This window comes from Mastigoproctus giganteus, chromosome 1 (assembly GCF_048544385.1).
Source record: "Mastigoproctus giganteus isolate SK-2022 chromosome 1, ASM4854438v1, whole genome shotgun sequence".
Taxonomy (NCBI): domain Eukaryota; kingdom Metazoa; phylum Arthropoda; class Arachnida; order Uropygi; family Thelyphonidae; genus Mastigoproctus; species Mastigoproctus giganteus.
In genome coordinates this window covers 83,487,808-83,510,386 of record NC_143575.1, presented here as the reverse complement: position 1 = coordinate 83,510,386, position 22,579 = coordinate 83,487,808, and the positions used below count along the sequence as shown (strand labels likewise).

At 35.9% G+C, this 22,579-nt stretch overlaps 1 protein-coding gene across 3 annotated transcripts in view; it reads right to left on the bottom strand.

The window, feature by feature from the left end:
• Positions 1-8,056: 8,056 nt before the first annotated feature.
• BBS5 (Bardet-Biedl syndrome 5 protein) overlaps positions 8,057-22,579 on the bottom strand; it is a 121,998-nt gene continuing 107,475 nt past the window's right edge. For all 3 annotated transcript variants that reach the window (XM_090380759.1, XM_090380762.1, XM_090380766.1), the window contains one exon: positions 8,057-8,185. In XM_090380759.1, the coding sequence (XP_090236885.1) occupies positions 8,057-8,185 (129 nt within the window). The remainder of the gene's footprint in view (positions 8,186-22,579) is intronic.

The window sequence follows — 22,579 nt, the reverse complement described above, 5'->3', positions numbered from 1 at the left end:
ACTTGTTTGTACAGTCCACTCAACCACAGAGCCTATATAAGTGAAACATCCCTTATGCGGTCACAGTACTCCTGTAAAAACCATTGTGAGCTCTCATTATGTGTTAGTTTTCTTTTAGTATAGCAGCCAGAAAGTGTATAAACAGTCCCAACATATTTTGTTACATGTATGGTTGTTTTGTTCCTGTAAAACAGAGGCGAAATATTACCGATTTTGTAAAAAAAAAGATTGTATTATGCTTACTTTGACATAAAACTAGGTGACCAGGATAAATCGTGGGCACCACCAAGTATGCCATACACATGTTGAACATCTTAGAAAATAGAGTCAAGGAAAAAAGGTGTGCTTGCCATTTGCTATTCCTATGGTATGGCATGAGCCAGTAAGCCATGATGAATGTTACTTTTGTGTATGTGACGTTAAAGGTTACAATTCAAAAAATAAAAAGGACATCAAATATCCAGATCTACCGTCAGCCATAAGACTGGTTCCACATGGACCTGATCTGCCTGTAAAACTTCCACCAGAAACTCTGGAGTCCACATCTTCTTCCACTGAAGAAGCTAAAGAGGTTAGTGAAGAGGAATGTTATCAATCAGAAAATATTTTAGCACCACAGCAATTCACGCAAGTCGAACTAAACGATTTAGTAAGGGACTTAGGTTTTCCAAAGTATGCTGCTGAAATTCTGGAATCCAGACTGCAAGCGAAGAACTTACTTGCTCCAGGTACATCATTTTCCTGGTACAGAAATTGTGAAAGGGAGTTTATACAGTATTTTTCATAAGAAGGTCCTCTTGTATATTGCAGTGATATCACTGGTTTAATAAGTGCCTTAGGAGCTCCATCATATGTTCCTAGTGAATGGAGACTATTTATAGACTCTACTAAGACTAGTTTAAAAGGTGTTCTCTTGTATAATGGAGATAAGTACATATCTGTGCCAGTTGCTCATTCAGTCCACTTAAAAGAAACTTATGACAATCTAAAGTTGCTTCTGGAGAAAATTAAATATCAAGATCATGAATGGCAACTATGTGTAGACTTAAGTGTTATGTATGTTGTTGGGGCAACAGGGTGAGTACACTAAAATGCCATGCTTTATTTGTAAATGGTATAGCAGAGCTAAAGCGCTGCGTTGGACAAAGAAGCAATGGCCTCAGAGGCACAATCTTACACCGGGGTCAAAAAATATTGTGCACGAAAGTTTTGGTGAAGCCAGATAAAATACTTTTACCTCCACTGCATATCATGTTAGGCATAATGAAGCAATTTGTTAAAGCACTGAATAAGGATGGCAACTGCTTTAAGTACCTTTGCGGTAACTTTCCTGGTTTATCTGATGCAAAACTTAAGGAGGGTATCGTCATTGGTCCCCAAATTAGAAAATTGGTTTTAGATGGTCAGTTTGAAACTACTATGACTGACATTGAAAGGGAAGTCTGGATTGCTTTTAAAAGAGTAATTGAAAACTTTCTAGGAAATCATAAATCACAGGATTATGAGAAAATTGTTCAAAATATGCTCGAAAAGCTTTGCAATTGAGGTTGCAATATGAGCATCAAAATTCACTTTTTGCATGCCCATCTTGATTTTTTCCCCAAAAATTTTGCAGATGAACGAAGAACAAGGGGAGAGATTCCATCAGGACATAAAGGAAATGGAGCAGAGGTACCAGGGAAAGTTGGAATACAAGCATGATGGCCGACTACTGCTGGTGTTTAAAAAGAGAGAAACCTGGCACTGTACATAAAAGAAAAATGATTAAACGTTCTTTTCAAACAAAGAGACGAAGGTCTGATTAATGAAAGTTTCAGAATTTTGATTAATACTTGTTAGTATTTACGTATTTTTTGATATATGAAAATGTAATCCTATCAATTTGTCATTACTAAATACAATAAAGTTATATACGTTTGTAAAAAACAATACTTTATTTCTTAAATTGTGATGTATCTGGATGTGATAGAAAAAAAATCTAAGCCATATTTGAAATCACAGCAACATATTTCGGCAGTAGGACCTATTGAAATTCAAACCCCAGTGAACAAACTTAAATTTGTAAACTAGTGTAATTTCATAGTGTATTCTCTAATTATTATTAAGTATTACTGTATTACAGTTTAGTATTTCCTATTCATATCCTATACACTTCCATGATAAATTCGAATTTTTTAGTTGATCTGGAACATATCTCCCACATAATACATTAGTTCAGTGAGAAATCGAAGTCCGATATATGTTGCTTCGTTATAAGTTGTGCTTTTTAGGAACATAACTACAATGCATATTGAGGACCCCCTGTATATGTTAACATCTTTTTTCCATGTAAATTTGTCTTAAGTAGATGTGCACTATCTTTTTTTATTAGTGCCATTCATTTTTTTATGCAGATGAACTCTATCATTAAAATTTTTGATAAATGCCCCAGAGTGTAGACAATTTTCACCCAACCTTAAACGATGGTGGTGGCAGGGGAAATTAAAAATTCTGAGTAGATGTCTAAGGTATTCACAGAATGACCAGCAAAAGTTTCAGCACCTACTACATGGTTTACAGTACAAATATTCTAGTTCTGAAAATGCTGTATTCCACTAATATTTTATCACTTTTACAAATGTCAACCAGCTGTATAACACATTTTTACACAGCAGAAAAACAAAGTTGTAACAAAACTATTTACAGAATGTTCTTTGAGTAACTTTAGTTTTTTCACTCTCAGGGTCCTGAGCTGGATATCATCATCATTATTCTTCTCTTTCTTGGTGATTCCCTTCTACTTCTACTTCTCTCTCTCTCTCTCTCTCAGGGTAACTCGGGAATATTTTTTTTTTTGGCTAGTGCAGCATAAGTGCTAGTTTTTTTGCACCATATAGCTAATAATAATAACAAATGCCAGATATTATTGGGCTATCATTCATTTGCTGGGGTTATTATTCACTGTCATGTTTCCTCAACCTATGAGATTGTTTCATAACAAAATACTGTCAACAGTTGTCTGTACCAAGAATCCACTGATCTGTACCCTTGTCCAAATTTGAGCCGGTGCTTGGAAAGTTACAGACCATGATAAATGTAAAATAGTGAATTTGCAGTTCAATCTCACAAGTGCTAGATTAAAAATATAAAATATTAGTCACCAAACTGGATTTTTTTTAGTTTCAGCAATTACTTCATGCTTGGATTTGCTGAGCCCTTGATCAGATCAGAGCATTAACAATATTTGATTCACAATAAGCGCTATTTATCAGAATACAATTAAGGTAGCCTGTTGCAATTGTGTTATAAGATTTCATTATATATTAGCCCATGAGGCCAACACAACACTGCCCCTTTGTAGTGTTTTTAACATATTTAATGCTCTGTAAAGGAGTCTCATCATTATAAATGGTATAAGTCTAATACTATTAATATTTAAGCCACAAGCCTAGATGGGACAGGTGTTCAGCTCAATTATTTTTTCAAAAATGAGCTAACAAATGTTCCCATAAGAGGACTTATTTTTTTTAAAAATAATAAGTCCTCTTATAGGCAAAACAAAACAAGGAAAATAAATCTTTTCAAAGTCGCTCATTTCTCAAATTGTAAGGTTATATAATTAATTTATAGCAATAGCTTAATTATGAAAAAATAGACATTACTTTCAGTTCTAACTATAAAAATCTTCTGCCAATTGTAAAGTTACTGTTACATTATAAATAAGCAATACCTCAATAAAAAGAGAAGTATAATGATACTTATTTAAAATGTTATACCTCTCTTCCCAATGACAATGTAAGTGCTATTGGCCTCCACTTTTTCCCTTTTCATTTTGCTTATCTAAATAAATAGACATTAGTCCTCTTCTAAAAATATTTACCATTTATAGATATGCTACAAGCATTCGTTAGCTCATTTTTGAAATTCATTTTCACACTTTTTGTGGAAGCTCTGATCTTGTGAGTTAAATTGTCAGTGGGTTGTCAGGTGTAGCACTGAAGGAGTATCTTGTCTTCCATCAAGAAAGACAAGATACTCCAAGGTAAGATTATTCATCATAGTCTTACTTTTAGTGCTGCTTATTTGTAGTGTAGAGCTAAAACAACTTGTAGCAGTAGTCTTAATTTAAGATATCAATGCATCATGAAGGGACTTTCGTCTTTTCATTCATTATGTTTTATTCGTTTCATTCTTTATATGTTTCAGATTCATGTTTTACTTAAAAAAATGGACATGAATCCTTTTATAAAAATAATCATTCAGTGGGATACTGAAAATATCCAAACTGACATTACCAATAAATAATAAGAAACTATATAAACTGTACAAGTTATACAAAATAATATTAACTATATTTGCTTTAAATCATATTTAATAGTAATCCACAATAATAAAAAAGCATATATGTGTATCAGCAGCCAACCGGGCTAGCGGGGTGGGTAAAGTGCCTGCTTGGCAACCCAAAGATTGTGAGTTCGATTCCCGCCTCGGGCTTGGATCAAAGTACTGCAAAAACTTTGGGAGGTGCATTATGGCCACACAAGCCTATGCGCCAACAACTACCAAAAAAAATATATATGTATCAGCACCATATTATACAGCAAGAGTCAGAACTATGAAACCTAGAGTTTGTAATATATAAAACTTTATATTACAAGCACACTAGGGGCATGAATGCATTAATTCTTTGAGTTATTAATTTTTATGAGTTATAAGAATTTTTAATTTCTAATTTGACTGACATATGTCTCAGGTAAGATGAAACTGATTATGTATTTAATTTCATTAAGTCTATAAATATTTCATTTCTATAAGTTGAAGAAACCTTTAAATCCATTCATCAGAAAATTTGCGAGTTACATTTACTACATTAAATAACGTAAATGTTATAAAGAGAGAGAGGTTACTTATGAGATGGATTTAAGAATAATTTCGACATAGTTTATTTGAACTTGCAAAGCATTTGACTTGGTCCCCATGAAAATAAATCCATGAGAGGTTACTGTATAAGGATCTAAGATGGATTGCAGGATGGCTGCAGGCAGATGTTTGTGATTAATGGATATTGTTCAAATTAGTGTAACGTCAGGAGTGGAGTCGGTCCCTCAATGATCGGTTCTTGGACTACTGTTGTTTCTCATTTTCATAAATGACATTGATGAAGTGATAGAAGGCATGGTGTCAAAATTTGCAAACAACATAAAAGATTAGAAGAGTTGTTAATGATCAGTGCCAAGCAGAGATCCCTCAGGAGGTGAACAGACTTCAAAAATGGTCAGAGAAGTGGCAGCTATGTTTCAATGCTGCTAAATGCTTGGGAAATAGCAAAACACAAATAAATTATAAACTTGGTGGGGTTGAATTAAAAACAGTGGAGGAGGAGGAGAGGGATCTGGGAGTTACAATACGGGCAGATATGAAGTTTTCTGAACAGTGCAAACAAGCAGCCAGAAAAGCCCATTGTGTCCTATTGATGATTTACGAACACTATTCTTTAGAGATAAGGAGGTCACAAAAAGACCTCTGGGAGGGATTAATAAAATGAATGAAGGTGGAATCCTCACTGTTCTAAAGAATGCTGAATGATCATGAGTGGAAAAATTGCCTGTCCCACCCTGGATTGACTGCTGGGCAGATGGCCCATTTATGCCCCCTGCCCATCCAAGCAGACACCATGCCATGGCTACTTAGCTGGCGTGGTGTGGGATGTAGAAACTGGCCAGTGTAGGGATCTCTTTCCTTATGATACTTCACTCCTACCACCTGGAATGGTTGTTCTCTCACCCCCCCCCTTTTGCCTGGGGGGATAACCTCACTGCCATCTGTCAATTCCCACCTCCAGGACAGGATGGGCATCCGGTCCTGAAGTTGGGGGGGGGGGTCCCTCTGTTATTGTTATTTGTTTTTTTTTTTTTTTTTTAAGGAGCATTAGCAACTAAGGCCATATTGCTCTGGGATATGCGGTGGTCATTCCCTGACCTTTCCGCATCCTCCGTATTTGGTGGTGACGAGCTCGAACCCCGGTCTAAATCAAGAAGCATGTGTTATGCACTACTGCTCCTTCCCACCTGGCTACGGAGGCGCCCCCCCTCTGTTATGCCACCCCTTCAAGCAGGCCTTCACTACTGTCCCTCTTTTTCTCTACCACTTTAAAACCCTCCCACTTCCTATCTCTCCACTACTATCTTCTAATTTTAACTTTTTTTACTGGGCTTTCCCTATTTGCACCCTTGGCTACCACAGCGTTCACATTACCCGTGAGGGCAACAAGTTGCCCTCACGGGTAGTTGAGGCTGATAGTTTCAATAAATTGAAAAGGTCAACTGGACACTTACCTGTGTGAAGAGGGAAGCACATATTTTGTGTTTTCTTGTCTACTTATTTTTTTATTTTTTTTTTTTTTGCTAGTGCAGCAAAAGTACACAGGGGAAAAAAATACAAAGCATTTACCCTAATTTAAAAATATAGTTGCACAAGAGATTAGGTAGTATTCGTTAGCATCAGTAGCATAGCATAAAGGCCAATTGATGCAATGAAGCAGGCTCATCAGAAAAAATCTCCTGATTTCATCAAGGCAACTGTCCACTCCTGTCTTAAATTTACTTAAAAGATTATGCAGTAAGTAAAAAAAAAAAGAAAGAAAAAAAAAACACAACTCTGGTTTAATATAAGGAGTAAGAATTCCCTCATAAATTTTCTACTTTACGGCCCAAATCTGTTAATGTATTAACAGATTTGGGCCCTAAATTAGAATGGCATATGTTGTTTTTTTTATTTTATTTTATTAAAGCATGCTGGAGAATGTGAAACTTCCTTAATCTGAAGTTCATATTTTTCAATTAATGAAGTTTTGCTGTACTCATGTATTTTAATACTGTTTAGTCCAAAAGCAATCTAAATGGTTACAAATGATCATTACTGATTTTGTAATAACTTTTTCACTTTTGAACTAATAATCAATGGAAGTCTGATTAAACCAATAATTAATGTTAATTATGTTGTTGAATCCAATGGCCATGAGATATACAAGTGTATTCCATGGCCACTGTATTCAATAAAATATTATATTTATTAAAGCAATTAAAGAAACTTCAGAGAAAATATTTTATTATAATCCATTATGAAAGAAAACAAGCAAGCAGGAATATGATGACTGAACTGATGCTCATAAACTAGTACTTAAGCAAGCAATTGAAAAAATAATAATAAAATAAAAAACAATAATGATCTAGATATATTACACACATAGATCTTTAAGCTTTTTTTTTTTTCCCCCTTTCTTTTCAGTAATAGTATGGCTACAAATATAAACTTTATCCAAAACAATATATACAGGCAATTATAACTTCCTCCATAATTTTTGTGAAGCATTCCACTCATACATTTTAAATGATAAAAAACTGTTTAAGCACTAATGTGATATAAGTAGAACACACTGTTGTTGTATACAGGTTTAAAAAAAAAAAATCACTTTTAAAATGCAGTTCCAAAGTTGGAATTTTAGCATACCACATTTTATGATTGCCATTTTGAGGACTTCTTGAGTAGAAAGTTAATTACAATGTAAGTATATGATGTTAATAGTTGTGTGTAACATGGTACGAAGGAAAATTAAACAGCAAAGGAAGTTATTAATTGCAGTGTGTGAAGTTGATAACAAGATAACAATCTTGTTATCAACATAAGATAACTTGCCAAAAAAAAAAATTTGCCAGTTTTCTTTTTACAAAGAAATTTAAAACACAGTAAATCAGCACAGTACTATCGGTATGTATGATAATCATAGCATATAATTATTGAACAGACTATAGGTAATTCAACACTCTACTGAAGAAACCCCCAAAGATAGGAGTCTAACTTGAAGTATTCTAAAATTCCAACCCCTGTAAACTTCAAAAAAATTTTATGAAATGTTTCCATTTTATGCAGCAACTTGTATTTTAATAGTGATGTCAGTTGACTATTTTTCCTGTGAACCTTTATGAAACATGATATATCATAAACAATACAATATTCTAAACTGTCATGTACAATAGCAATTATATTTTACAATATATATGGAAAAAGCAAATGAAAACTATGCAGGAACAACTTCCCAAAGACTAGCTAAAGTGAAACCATCTTTTAATTTTTCTATTGCCAGGCCAAGTTCTTCAGAATATACAGGCTCTCTGTCCTTGCTATGGTTGTCATCTGCAAAATATGCCTAAAAAAGTAAAAATTTTTGGTTAATTATTACTAATTAATACACAGAAAACACATTTTTATTGGTACAAATGTGCAAGATATATACTAAGTGTTTAAAAGGTATATGCAAAATGCAATTGAGATTATAGCATGTGACAGCTGAAAATTGAGTTCTTGAAAATGGATACGTTTTTGGAAAATTTCAGTGTTTTTTTTTTTTTTTACTTATTTACTAAATTGCATACTGTTCAGTTTGAATGAAATTTAAATGGTTCCTAATGATCATTACTGATCTTATAAGAATTTAACTTTTGAATTAATAATCACTGGAAATGATTAGGACAATTAATATTATTTAATAAATAGATTTAATTTCCTAATCATATACATTAGCTAATTTTTTTGAATTTAACTAAGATTTAATAAGCTACAACTTAATATTCAAAGAAATTAAAGAGGGACCAATCAATGCTCGAGACCACACTCATGAATCACACGATACAATGAAATCCTTTACGGCAGAATGCACTTGTTCTGCAGAAAGTAGCTATGATGTTGTCAGAGAAAAGAGACATATTGTAAAAAGAATAGGTGAAACAGGACAAGAGTATGCATGCTAGAGAAAAAAGTTGACGACATACAGCAGCCATAATCCTTTAAAGGCAGAAAAGTTGATACTGTTGTACACATTGGTACTAATAGCATTAGGAGTAGATCAAGCATCTTACTTAACAAGCACAGGGCAATGTTAAGAAGAAGTTGTGAGTTAGGATTAAATTTGAAATTGGCTGCAATTCTGCCCAGACATGATATGAGGGAATACATGACAAGAGTCTTTTCAATCAATTTTGCCCAGGAGAGAGATTGCGCACGGTTCATGGGGTAGAAATTTTCTCAACACAATCTGCACTTGTAAATAGGAGAAACTGTTGTTTTCAGAGGGAAGGCGGATACACTTAAACAGAAGGGTTGCAAGCATATTTGTTGATGCCATTAAGGCAGTGCTAGGTGGGTCATGAAAGTGCTAGCTTAGGGAGGGAGATATACAAACTAATAAATTAACAGCAGTTGCAAGCAGATGTGAAAGTGATTCTTGCATTGCATCTACTGGGACATACAGTAGCTTGGAAAGAAAGGTGTTCACAGTTAGAAAGCCTTCTGGAGGGTCATGGAAAATGAAAATATATAGTGTATTTTTTGTTCCATATTAGAGAGACTAACAGTAAAAACTGGTGCATGTATACTTATGTGTATACCAATGCTAGGAATATAGTAAACAAATCTGATGAATTTGAAGTATGGGTTAATTAACCAAACGAGGACAGTGAAGTGACAGGATATCAGAGACATGCCATTCAGACATAATGGATACATAATCTGTATATGGTGAGTACAATGTATACAGAAAGGGCAAATAGAACAGGAGGTAAGGAGGAGTTATGCTCTTATTGCAGTGCACCCAATCAACAAGGGTGAACAGTGCAGTGCTGAGTCTTGAATGACCAATTATAGGCTAAATGACCATGATGAATGTATAAACAAATATACAGATAATAGTGGGCCAGTAAATGAGAATGCCTTATAAAGTGGATTTTAACTTTCTAGATAATGACTGGATACATGTTAGAGGCAACAATAGAAAGCAATACTCTTGTTCTGATTATCAGCAGTGATTCTTCATGCATTAAGAATCTGCAGAAAAAAGAACCAGGTTGCAGTGATTACAGGGCATTGATTGGGATTTACTTAAAAGTGTAATTACAAGCAAGGGTAAAGGAATGGAATTGCACTTTCATAAAGGTGACTAAAATGGTCTCAGACAGTTTTTCAATCTATCCAATGTGACAAACTGATGATATTACCAACAATGAATTCTAAATGGGAAGTAGTCAAGATAACAACTGTAAAAGCTAGCAGGCTTTTAAAACCAACTAAGAGATACTGCTTAGATCTAAATGGATGTCCACTGAACTGAGAAGACTTGTGGTAGAGAAGAAAAATACATGGAATGCATATAAATTATCAGGTGATACAGAAGCTTACAGCAAATATAAACTACTCTACAATCAAGTCACAAAGAATGCTAAGGCAGATTACAAGAAAACTGTGGAATGCAAAAAAAAAAAAAAAAAGGAAAGGAACGAATCACATTAGTCCACTAGATATGAATGTGGTGGTCCAGCTCAGATATGAAAATGGTGATAATCAGGATGATCCTGCTCAGCTTGCTGACTAACTGGATAGATATTTTGCATCCATATTCATGCATGAGGAATTTTTTAGGGATAGGGATGCCAGAAATATGACATATTCTAATGGAGAACTAAATGATTTTGTGATAACAACGTAAGGCAGCTAGGGTGGATGGGATATATCCATTCGGCAAAGGTAAAGAAAGTCTCCACGAGAAGCACACAAAAGTTCAATTCAATTTACCAGTAAAAGTACATTGCCGTAAAGGCATTTGTATTGTTGCTCGCTCGGTAAACAGACGGTGGGTGTTATTGGTCAGGAGTAGAAATTGAATCCCATGGGAGATTGAAACCCTCCCAAAGTGGAGGGGGTAACCTGACCTTTTTTCTTTAGAATCACTGGTGCACTAGTGGATAAATTGTTTATTAAGAAAAAAAAATAAAGGCAAAGGAAGCCCACACAAGAAGCACAGCAATTTTCGAAAAAGTTTACCGGTGAAACTATGTTACGAACATTTTTTTTACGATGCCAGAACTTCAATGACTCTGTTTGTGATTCAATTAGTGATTCTAAAGAAAAAAGGTTATGTTATCCCCCCTCCACACTTCTGGAGGGTTTCAAGCTCCCATGGGATTCAACTTCTACTCCAGACCGATAACACCCACCGTCTGTTTACCGAGCGAGCAACAATACAAATGCCATTACAGCAAAGTACTTTTACCAGTAAATTTCATCGAACTGCGTGCTGCTTCTCATGCAGGCTTTCTTTACCTTAGCTATCCATTCTATTAAGAAAGGCAGCAGAAAAGTAAGCAAACCTTTGCCATAATTATGAGAGCATTCTGGGATTCAGAGGAGGTCCCGATGAACTGGAGATATGCTAGTGGAGTTACAGATCTGTAAGCTTGACTTGTGTTCCAGGGAAAATGGAGTGATTGGTTGAAGAAGTAATATAGGACAATCTAGACAGGAGTGCAGTAATACTTCAGTCACAAAATTGGTTCATTTAGAGATCTTGTCTGACCAATTTGACTGAATATTATGACATAGTAGCTGAAACTGGATGCAAAACTAATTTTGAAATTACATACGTGAATTTCAGGAAATATTTTTGATACTGTTGCACATAAAAGACTTGTACATACTGGAGCAGTGTGGCATTAAGAGCAAGTTACTGCTATGGATACATGGACGGTTCAGTGGGAGAAGATAAAGTGGTTATCATGGGATTTGCTCTTCTTGAAGTAATATTTATTGGAGTTTCCCAGGGTTCAGTGCTGTGTCCACTGCTATTTTCAATATTTACTAGTGATATTCATGAATTCATATCAGGCTTAATGTGCAAGTTCACAGATGATACAAATTTTGACAGGGCAGCTAATGAGTAATCAGGTATGTTTCTGCAACAAAATCTAGAAAAATTAGAAAGATAAGCAATAGCAACTGAAGTTATAGCAGCAATCCCACAATAACATATGAACTGTGTAATACCATACTCAGGGTAGTGGAGACTGGAAAAGACTTAAAGCTAACTGTGCAGGCAGGCATGAAGTTCTTTGAACAGTGCTGACAGGTTGCTAACACAGCTCATGGAGTTTTGTAAATGGCATACAGAAATTTTTCCAGCAGGGAGAGGAGGTAATTATCCTATTGTATAAGACACTGGTTATGCCACATCTTGAGTACTGCATATAGTTCTGGAAGCCTCATTTTAGAAAATGATGTGGAGCTGCTGGAATGGGTGCAGAGAAGGGCAATGAGATTAGTGGGTACAAAAGGGTATTCTTATCAAGTAAAGCTTCAGTTCTGCAAATTGCAGCATCCAGAAACAAAGTATCTGCAAGAAGATCTGATTGAGTTGTTTAAGGCTTTGAATGGATTGAGTAAGCCAAATGCTGATAACATCTTTCCTTTGAAAGTGATGTTGTTTCCATAGAGTTATTCAGTGATATCCTGATAGACAAGACAATGCCTTTGGGCAACTGTGCTATTTTTTAGGCCTTTCACTTAATTCTGTTATTTTCAGCTTTACTGTAAACTAAGCAAACATGTTCTCACAGATTGCTGCTACAAAAGTTAAGCACACTTTGTTTTATATTTAATTATTATATAAAAAGATTTCTTGTCTAGATTATTATTTATCTATCTAACTATTTATTTAATTGACAAAACATATGCACATGCATTAAGTTGAATTTTTGAGTTTTAACAGCTTATAAACTTTAAAGTGGAAGTGAGTAATATTTTTATGTTTATATTTTGTGTACGTTTTTTCATTTTTCCACCAAAATTAATAAAGTTGTGTTGAAAATAACAAGTATGAAAAACACATTTTTAAATTTTTCATTAAAAATTTAAAAAATATATTTAAGAAGTATTGCGATTCAGTAGGAAAAGGTCATTCGTTGTTAATTCTGCAAGCAGAATTAAAAAAAAAAAAAACTGGTTAAGTCCCACACCACTATCTGTTACAGTCGAGGCCATACCACTGCCACTTAAGAAAAATTTGATTTCAAAATGAATGTGGTAATCCTTTACATGCATTCTCTCTCATCTCTTCCATCTCTAAGCATTCATTCAGCAATAATAATATTATTATTAGCTATATGGTGCAAGGAAGTCTGAGGCTTATGCTGCACCAGCCAAACAACAAAAAAAAAAAATTCCCGAGTTACCTCACCAAGAAAGAGAAGAATGATGATATCCAGCTCAGGATCCTGGGTGTGCCAAACCCATGCCCACCAGATGTGAGTTACTGGTTTAGTTTTACAGCAATGGCTTCATTTTCCAGTATTATGTACAGATATGCACCTCGTTCATGATTGTGATGCTGGAGGAAATTCAGTTGAAGTAAAGTGATTATATCACAAAAACTTGCACAACAGAAGATTGCTAAATTGTTGAATATGTGTTGCTATCAATAGCCATTTAAGGGAAAGCCTTTCTAGACAATGGTGATGAAATCCTTGATATGATATAAGATCTATAGACAAGTACCCAACAAACTGGTCCTGCTCAAAGGGTTCCCCCACACCTTGGTTTGTCACATTTTTCAAAGACAGCAGTTGTACCTCCCTTGCATCTGCAGAAAGTGCATTCACTGATCCCAGCAGTCTACCCTCAAATGACTACTCCATCATCATTGCCCAGGAACTCTTGGTTTTGCTAGTCATATACTATCTACTGATCCATTCAGCTTTGCATAGAATGGAATTATTAACTCCTACAACTTACACAAGTGGGTAGAAGAAAATCGGCATGCTGTAATGGTAAGAGACCTCATCAAAGTTTCTTGCAACGACCGACTAACTAGTTAAAATAGATTTATTAAAATAAAAATGATATATACATAAGATAAAACAGAAATAAAATAAGATAAAAGAGTTAAAATACATAGTAGCTTTCGAAGCGAAAGCTACTATGTATTCTTCATCAGCTAGTCTGTGAATGGTGTACTTCAGTGTATATTGATGGTTACAATAGCACAAGTCAGCTGGGCATGATCATGTATCATGAGTCTGGTGTCGGTAAAGCAGAATTACGTACACGTGATGATCGCACTGCAATACAGTACAGTACAGTACATTCTATAATAGGGTGTGAGTGTACTCCCCTCGTCTGATTCATAGTACTATTATTTGTGGCTTTAATACTTCAAGCTATGAGCGCTGGCAGTAATCATGTGAATATTCGATGATTTCAATATCCTGTTGGGGATCAAGATTGTGCCGCTCAACCCAATAATATTCGGCAACTGCGGAGCGTTCAAAATTAGCGGTCCACAGAGCCATCTCGTGCTCAGAAACCCGATCTTTCAATCTTCTACCAGACTCACCTACATAACACTCCCAACAATCCGGATACATAATACGGTATACGGAACCACTCCATAGGAAAGGAGGAACAGGTGTTTTCACCTTAGAAATAATGTAATTTCCTCCCCGGAATAGGTAAATTCAAGGAATAGGTAAGTTCAAGAAAATCTGACTCTCAAGTTCCTCCATGGCAATATTGGCCACGATAGGACTAACATTCTCCTATCACGCTCTGGTGTCGTTATGTTGATGATATTTTTGCAATTGGACCCCAGGGATCAGAATCTGGGCTGCTGCAATATCTCAATTCCCTGTCGCCTGTCATTCAGTTTACGATTGAACTAGAGGGGTTGATGATACCCTTCCTTTTTTGGATGTGTTAGTCCAACGCGTGGATTCGCGTTTAGTAACTTCGGTTTTTAGGAAGCCAATGTGTGCAGGCCAATTTACCAATTATGGCTCTGCGCACTCTCCTGGTCATTTACGTAGTACTGCTCGTACTTTATTCTCCCACTCTTGGATGCACTCTAGTTCGACTGGTGACAGGCAATTGGAGATTTCTAAAGTTAGGGCGGAGTGCTTTCAAACTGTGGTTATCCACCTCATGTTCTAGATAGATGTGAGCTTCAGGCTCACGAATTTGTTACAAAATCTAATCCACCTTACGTCAATCAATTTATCTCTACCGCTTACATCCCCTATTATCCGGGCATATTGGAATGTCTTGTCCAGATTTTGTCTCTCCATCATATACGATGTGTGCAACTTCCGGGGAGGAAATTACAATCTATTATTTCTAAGGTGAAAACACCCGTTCCTCCTTTCCTACAGAGTGGTTCCATGTACCGTATTACATGTCCAGATTGTGGGGGGTGTTATGTAGGCGAGTCTAGTAGAAGATTGAAAGATTGAGTTTCCTGAGCATGAGGTGGCTCTGCAAACCACTAATTTTGAATGCTCTGCAGTTGCTGAACATTATTGGTTGAGCAGCACAATCTTGATCCCCAACGGGATATTGAAACCGTTGACTATTCATGTGATTACTGCCAGTGCTCATGGCTTGAAGCACTACACATAGCCACAAATAATAGTACTATGAATCGGATGAGGGGAGTACACTTACACCCTATTATAGAATGTACTGTATTGCAGTGCGAGGAGCGCTGGCGATTATCATGTTACGTAATTCTGCTTTACCGACACCAGACTCGTGATACACGATTATGCCCAGCTGACTTGTGCTATTGTAACCATTAATATATACTGATGTACACCATTCAGAGACTAGCTGATGAAGAGGCATTTCACTTCGAAAGCTACTATGTATTTTAATGCTTTTATTATATATATTTTAGCCCTTTTATCTTATTGTATTTTAAAGCTTTTATCTTATTTTATTTCTGTTTTATCTTATGTATATATCATTTTTATTTTAATAAATTTATTTTAACCAGTTAGTCGGTCATTGCAAGAAACTTAGATGATATAATGCACAAGGCCTGTTTTCTAAGGTAAGAGACCTGTCAAGAGTCTCTTACCATTACCATGTTGTAAGGGTAAGAGACTAATAATTTAATAACACCACAAATTCTTCCACCCAGACTAACTGGCCAAGCTTATAAACACCAGAAGATATTTTTACCAGACTGCCTGAAGATTTTCCTCTCTGCACAAGATTCAATATGGGGGGTTCATGCACGATGACCCTCCTACCCATTCGGCAATAATATTTGAAAACTACTTGAGTACAATTTTTTTATATTTAGGAAGATAGTATGAATCAGAGCTGTACTACCCAATATGTTCTACGTTGATAATAATATTAGTAAAATAATAAGAGGAGTTTACCTCAATATAGTACGTAGAACACTTCAGTGATACCCTCCAGAAATTAAAACGAAAAAAACCGACAACTTATCGGTACATTAGAGTAAAATATAAATAATTAAATAATCAATTTAACACAATTCAAATCAATTTAAAACAATTAAAAATAAAAATTACCGAATTGGGTTAAACCTGATACTTAAATAGAGATTATTTGTCTTCGCACATGCGCGTAAAGGTCCACGCAACGGAGATCAAATATGGCCGCCAAACATTAACAGAATTCTCGTGTAATTTAATTTCAATGGTTTCTGCAATTAATAGTCGCGTTACATTGAACGTTAAGTATTTTGACCTTGTTAAATAAAAAAGTATGTTTTTTGTTGATGGCATGAAAGGCTAATTCTGACGCTGTTGAACGAGAAGCACGAACTGAGGCTTCATGTTGATTTACACGAATATTAAGAGAATATCGGGTCGAACCTTCCTGTCAAGGTTTCATTCCTGTGATCACGACATATGGTCGAAAAGCGTTGTCAGCTTCAGGAAGGAAAATCATTTTGAATATTTTCGTTAGATTCTTTTAATTGCGTTAATTTGATTTTTAATTGATTTGAATTGTGTTAAATTGATTATTTAATTACTTATATTTTACTCTAATGTACCGGTAAGTTGTCGATTTTTTCGTTTTTTCCGTTTTAATTTCTGGAGGGTATCATACGGAAGTGTTCTACGTACTATATTGAAGTAAACTCCTCTTATTATTTTACTAATATATTTAGGAAGGTAGATGGAGGAAGAGTAACTGATCTTTAACTGGTGATTAATGCACAAAAGATCTTTCACAGGTGGGTCCTGTTAGATCACATGCCACCAAGAAAGCCACAATATCAGAGAGATTCATGCTTCTGTTCTCTTGATCTTGGGTTAAGGAAGGAGTCAACTTCAAATGATTGTTGCAAATCATTTTCATGTGCAATAACTGAAATAAAATGTTTTTGGACACGTAAACACGTGTCCAAAAACATTTTATTTTTTACCTTTATTTTTTCTCTCTCTTTTTATTGAACCTAGAATCCATTCCAGAATTTTCTGCACATACTTTTGAAATAAACATCCTGTATAATTAAAAATATTATTTTCATCAATATTGCAATCTGTGAGAGGTTTAGGGGATATAATTACAATTTGGACCACAGCATCTCATTCATTAGTCAAAAGGCTCTAAGTTCTTTTTTTTATAATACTGGGGAATGAAATGGATAAATGCTAAAGTAGGTCAGCAATTTTCTGTTTCTAAAATTGTTTGTTTTAAATGAACTTGCAATTATACTTTTTTTATGCATAAAACTGAATGTATGAAATTGATTTTATTAGTTAAAATGTTAAATAAGCAAACTAATTATGTTCATTCTGATAGATGGAGAGTTCCAACTGCTTCAGTAAAAACTATTTCAAGAATATCATTATTCTAAATTACTGAAATATCCCTTACTGAATTCACTTTCATAACTTCTTTTTCTAATACTTCTATTCAGCTATCTAGTTTCTTTAATTTAGGCAATCTAATAGCCAAAAAAAGCAATATTTTAATAACCTAAAATTGCAAATTCTGTATTATAATTTCAAAAGTTGTCAAGCATGTAAAATGTATTAAAACTCTTCTATTAGCGTAGTTAAGGTAACCCTCATGAATATTCTGAGAATTCACAGAACTAGTCCTGAAACCAAACACAAGCTGGCCAGGTTGTTTCTATCTAGGGTTCTATGTCCATGGTTTGCTCGATATTTATTCCTGCCTATATTAAGCTGTTTATTTCTGTAAATTCTTTTTGTCAAAATATCGTGTAGGGATACAAATACAGTAATACCCCGAAGTTACGTGATAGGTGGGTCCGACGAAAATCGCTTAAGTCGGGGTACAACTTTGCATATAAATACATATAAATTTTGTTTAATTGGGACCAAGGACTAACAAAAACACTAGTTTAAAAGAAAAATATTTAATAAAATTGCAGTTATTTATACATATTAATACAAATTATGTATTAAAAAAATAAATGAGTTAACGTAAAAAAGTTATGTCGACGTCGATGGCTTCATAAAATCTAACAAATTCGTCTGACAACACAGCGCCTTCTTTTTTTCACGCAGAATTTCTTCGTAGTAAGCTAATAATTTTTTATTCCTTGCTTTGTAGCTATAACGCGTTCTTCGTTGGAGTCTGTTTTCTAAAATTTTTAAGCCCTTTTCAATTGCGCTGAGACCTTCTGTCAAGCTTGCAATTATCATGTGCTTTTCTGGTGGAACTGGGTCTGAAGTGTTGGATAATTCATTGACGTTTTGCTCACGCATCTCTATGAGCTCATTCATCGTCAGCTCCTCACTATGTGAATCCAACAGCCCATTGACATCATCACCATTGACTTCCAAATCTAATTGCCTGGCAAAATTAACAACTTCTTCTATCACATGAACGACATGATCAGTTTCTAGCGTTGTTTTCGTCTCGTTTTTGAAAAAAAATGGACAAAGTTTCTTCCAGACACCATTCAATGTTTTTTTTGTGAATTTCATCCCAAGATTCTTCAATGATTCTTACGGCATCTAAAACATTGAATTGTTTACAGTCTTTAACAGATATCTCACTCTTTTGTCTCATAGCTTCATTCAGAGGTGCAAACGAACACCTCGTGTAGTAGGCCTTGAATGTTTTGATGACTCCCTGGTCCATCAGTTGAAGCAAGCTGGTTGTGTTTGGAGGCAAAAACACAACTTTCACACGTCGGTCGAAATTAATTAGGGTGACCGGGTGCATTGTTAATAAGAAGGATCAATTTAAATGGAATCTGTTTAGACTTGCAATAGCGTTCGACTTCAGGTGTGAAGTGGTGACCAAACCAGTCCTCAAAAACGGAAGCTTTATGATTTGACTTCAAAATCACTGGTAAGCTAATTTTAGATATATTTTTTAAAACTCTTGGGTTTTCAGAGCAATAAATTAAGACAGTTTTTAACTTGCAGTCACCAGCTGCATTCCCACCGACCATCACTGTCAATCGGTCTTTGGAAACCTTAAAGCCTGGAAAGTTTTTTTATTCGGGAAAACGATGTAATTTCGGACAAAAGTTGAGCACGAATTCGAACGCACACATATAAATATATGACAGTTGGAATGCAAATTCTTGTATATGTGTGCAGCTCATGCAGCAGCAAAGTTGAATTTTGTTCATCTTTCGCTCTCACTCTCCGCCGTCACACCGTATATCGATAGCATGTGAAAAATGACCTTGAAGATAGTGGGCAGCAGTGTTGCCAAACGAAAAAATCAAGAACCGCGTAACTCAGAGTTCGCGTAAGTCAGGGTAGCGTAAGTCGGGGTATTACTTTATTCGTCCTCTTTTATCGCTCTATCTGTAAATGACATATCATACTTACAACCATAAAGATCAACTTCACAATCAGATAGCTGAATAGTTTGCTGAATGTTCTTTTGCAAATGTTTAAGGCTATGATTTTATTTGCATACACTGAATTTTTCCAAAAGTGCAAAAGGTAGGCATCTGGAAAATTAAAGTCTAGAGATCAAGCTGACCATAACCCTGCTCAAATAAAGTATCCAGGAAATTTTGATTATTGGTATGCCATAGCTATAATCAGTCCTATGTTATTTGTGAAATTGCTGAAACTTATATACAGTGGGGCCTCGTACGACAAATGCCCCATACAACGAACTTTTTGTACCACAAACCCGGGTTCGTGGGCCCGGGTTTTAACCTCTTCCCTTATTATTTTTCCCTATTTTCCTGTCAAAAAAATACTAATTTTTTAAATAACTATTTTTATTGCTTTTATGCCGTGTAATATATGGTGCTTGATTATGGAACAAATTGATTATGGAACAAATTGAAGTATTCAATGAGATATTTAATGTTGTATATTCCTAGAATTATTATCCCAATCAGAACTGCAATATTCTTCAGTCTTTATCCATAATTAATTCTTGAAAACGAAACAGTCAACCTCGTGCAGCACAGTGCTCAGGAAAGAACACCAGGTGACAACAATATGCAAGGTATCAGCAGGCGTCATCTGACACTTGTCTCAGATAAAAATATTCCAAGAAACATGTCCACTGGCGAATGGTCACAAGAGCCATATTGTGATGAATGCACTACTTTACCATGTGCCGACGGCTTCACTCGTGTGACCCTTCGCTGCTTCTGACGGCTTCACTCGTGTGACCCTTCGCTGCTTCTGACGGCTTCACTCGTGTGACCCTTCGCTGCTTCTGACAGCTTCACTCGTGTGACCCTTCGCTGCTTCGGACGGCTTCACTCTGGTAAGTATTGAAAGAACACAAATTTGTACACAACCACGAGATATCTTGGGATAATAATTTATGACTTAAAATGCTAACCCGAGTTAACTTGGGATAATCAGGGAAGTGGTTAATACAAACACAACACACATTCTGTTTTATTCATCATGTCTTTCTTTTGTTTAAGGAAAGTTCCTTTTGAAAAGAGTTTAAAAAAGATTTTGAAAAGATTCAAAAAATGGGTCCTAAGAAAAGTGTCAGCCCAAGAAAATACCCAAGAAAGACATCATTGCCAAGCATGAAAAAGGAGCTAGGGTAGTTGGTCTGGCAACTGAATATGGAGTAAACAAATCCACCATTGGAACCATCTTGAAGAACAAGGAGACCATCAAGAATGTTGAGGTTGCAAAGGGAGTGACCAGATTAAGTACCCTAAGAAACCCCATCATTGACCATCCACCAAAGGCAAATGGCAGGAAATACCATAAGCAAAGAAGTTAGCTGTCTGAAAGCCAAGCACATCTATGCTGACCTGAAGGAAAAAACTCCAGGGCCAAACTCTGAAGAATCTGAATTTAAGGCAAGCAGGGGGTGGTTTGAGAAGTTTAAGGGGAGGACTGGCATTCACAGTGTCATAAGCCATGGGGAGGCAGCAAGATAAAGAAGCCACTGATAAATTTGCCAAGAAATTTCAGAAGCTCATGAAAGATGAAGGATATCTACCACAACAGGTCTTCAACTGTGATGAAACTGGGCTTTCTGGAAAAAAATGCCCAGTAAAACCTACATCACAAAGGAAAAACAAGCTCTGCCAGGCCATAAGTCTATGAAGGCCAGGCTGACCCTCCTCTTTGCTGCCAATGCTAGTGGAGACCTGAAGATCAAGCCTCTCTTGGTGTATCATTCTGAAACACCAAGAGCATTTAAGAAGCACTCAACTGTCAAAGTTAAACTTGGAGTCTACTGGAAATGTAATCCAAAAGCTTGGGTTACTAAGCTTCTTTTGAAGGACTGGGTGCTTGAAGTCTTTGCACCTACAGTGAAGAAATACCTGGAGGAAAAGAACTTGCCACTGAAGGCTGTCCTCCCCATGGATAATGCACCTGGCCACCCGCTTGATTTAGAAGATGCCCTGGAAATGGAGTTCAGCTTCCTGAAGATTGTTTTCTTACCTCCCAACACTACACCTCTAATTCAGCCAATGGACCAGAATGTCATAGCACACTTCAAGAAGCTCTACACCAAAGCACTTTTCACCAGGTGCTTTGAAGTTTGCCATGCTTCCAGCTTCATGACATTGGGGAAATTTTGGAAGGAAGAATTTAACATTGTGCATGCCATTAGACTCATAGATAAAGCTTGGCATGAAGTGTCAGTCAGTAACCAAAACTCTGCCTGGAGAAACCTGTGGCCAGCCTGTGTTCAAGGAGAAGAACCTGATAATGGAGCCCAAGTCATGAAGGACATTGTGGCAGCAGCTAAGGACCTGGACTTGGAAGTGGAATAAGATGTGGAGGAGTTAATAGAGGAGCATGAAGTGCAGCTGACCATGGAAGAACTGAAGGAGCTGCATAAACATCAGGTTGGGGAAATGGAAAAAAATGTTTCCTCAGAGGAGGAGGAGAAAGAGGAAAACATCACCAAAGGTCCAATGCCTTCAGCTACTATCAAGGAGATTCTTCAGGACTGGAAGAAGCTTCACAACAGGGTGTTGGACCTCTACAATGACATAGTGCTTCACTACTTCAGGAGCCTCCTTAAAAAGAGAGAAAAGCAATCAACACTGGATAGATTCTTCAATGCTAAAAAGCAGAAACAGGCAGAAGAACTTGAAGCTTTTGAACATGAAGAAGAATAAATAGTGTATGTAAACGGTGGCCTTTTTTTTTTTTTTTTTGTGGAAGGCCCGGTACCAATTAATTTATTTCCTATAGGATACTATGGGAAATCGTGTTTTGTACAATGAACTTTTCATACCACGAATCGGTTCGTGGAATGAATTAAGTTCGTAGTATGAGGCCCCACTGTATAGTATATCAGGATTAGTTATTAACCACCCATGAATATTCTGCACATTTACATAATCAAATAACTTGTCCAGTTTGTCACTATCTTGTCTATGTCCATAATTTGCTTCTGCCTATATTACTTAATTGTTTAAACCAGTTTTGCTAACCTTTTTTTTTTTTGCAAATGAACCTGTATTAAAAACTTTCAAACAGGAGGTGCAGACTGTATAGAGCTTAAAAGCAGATAA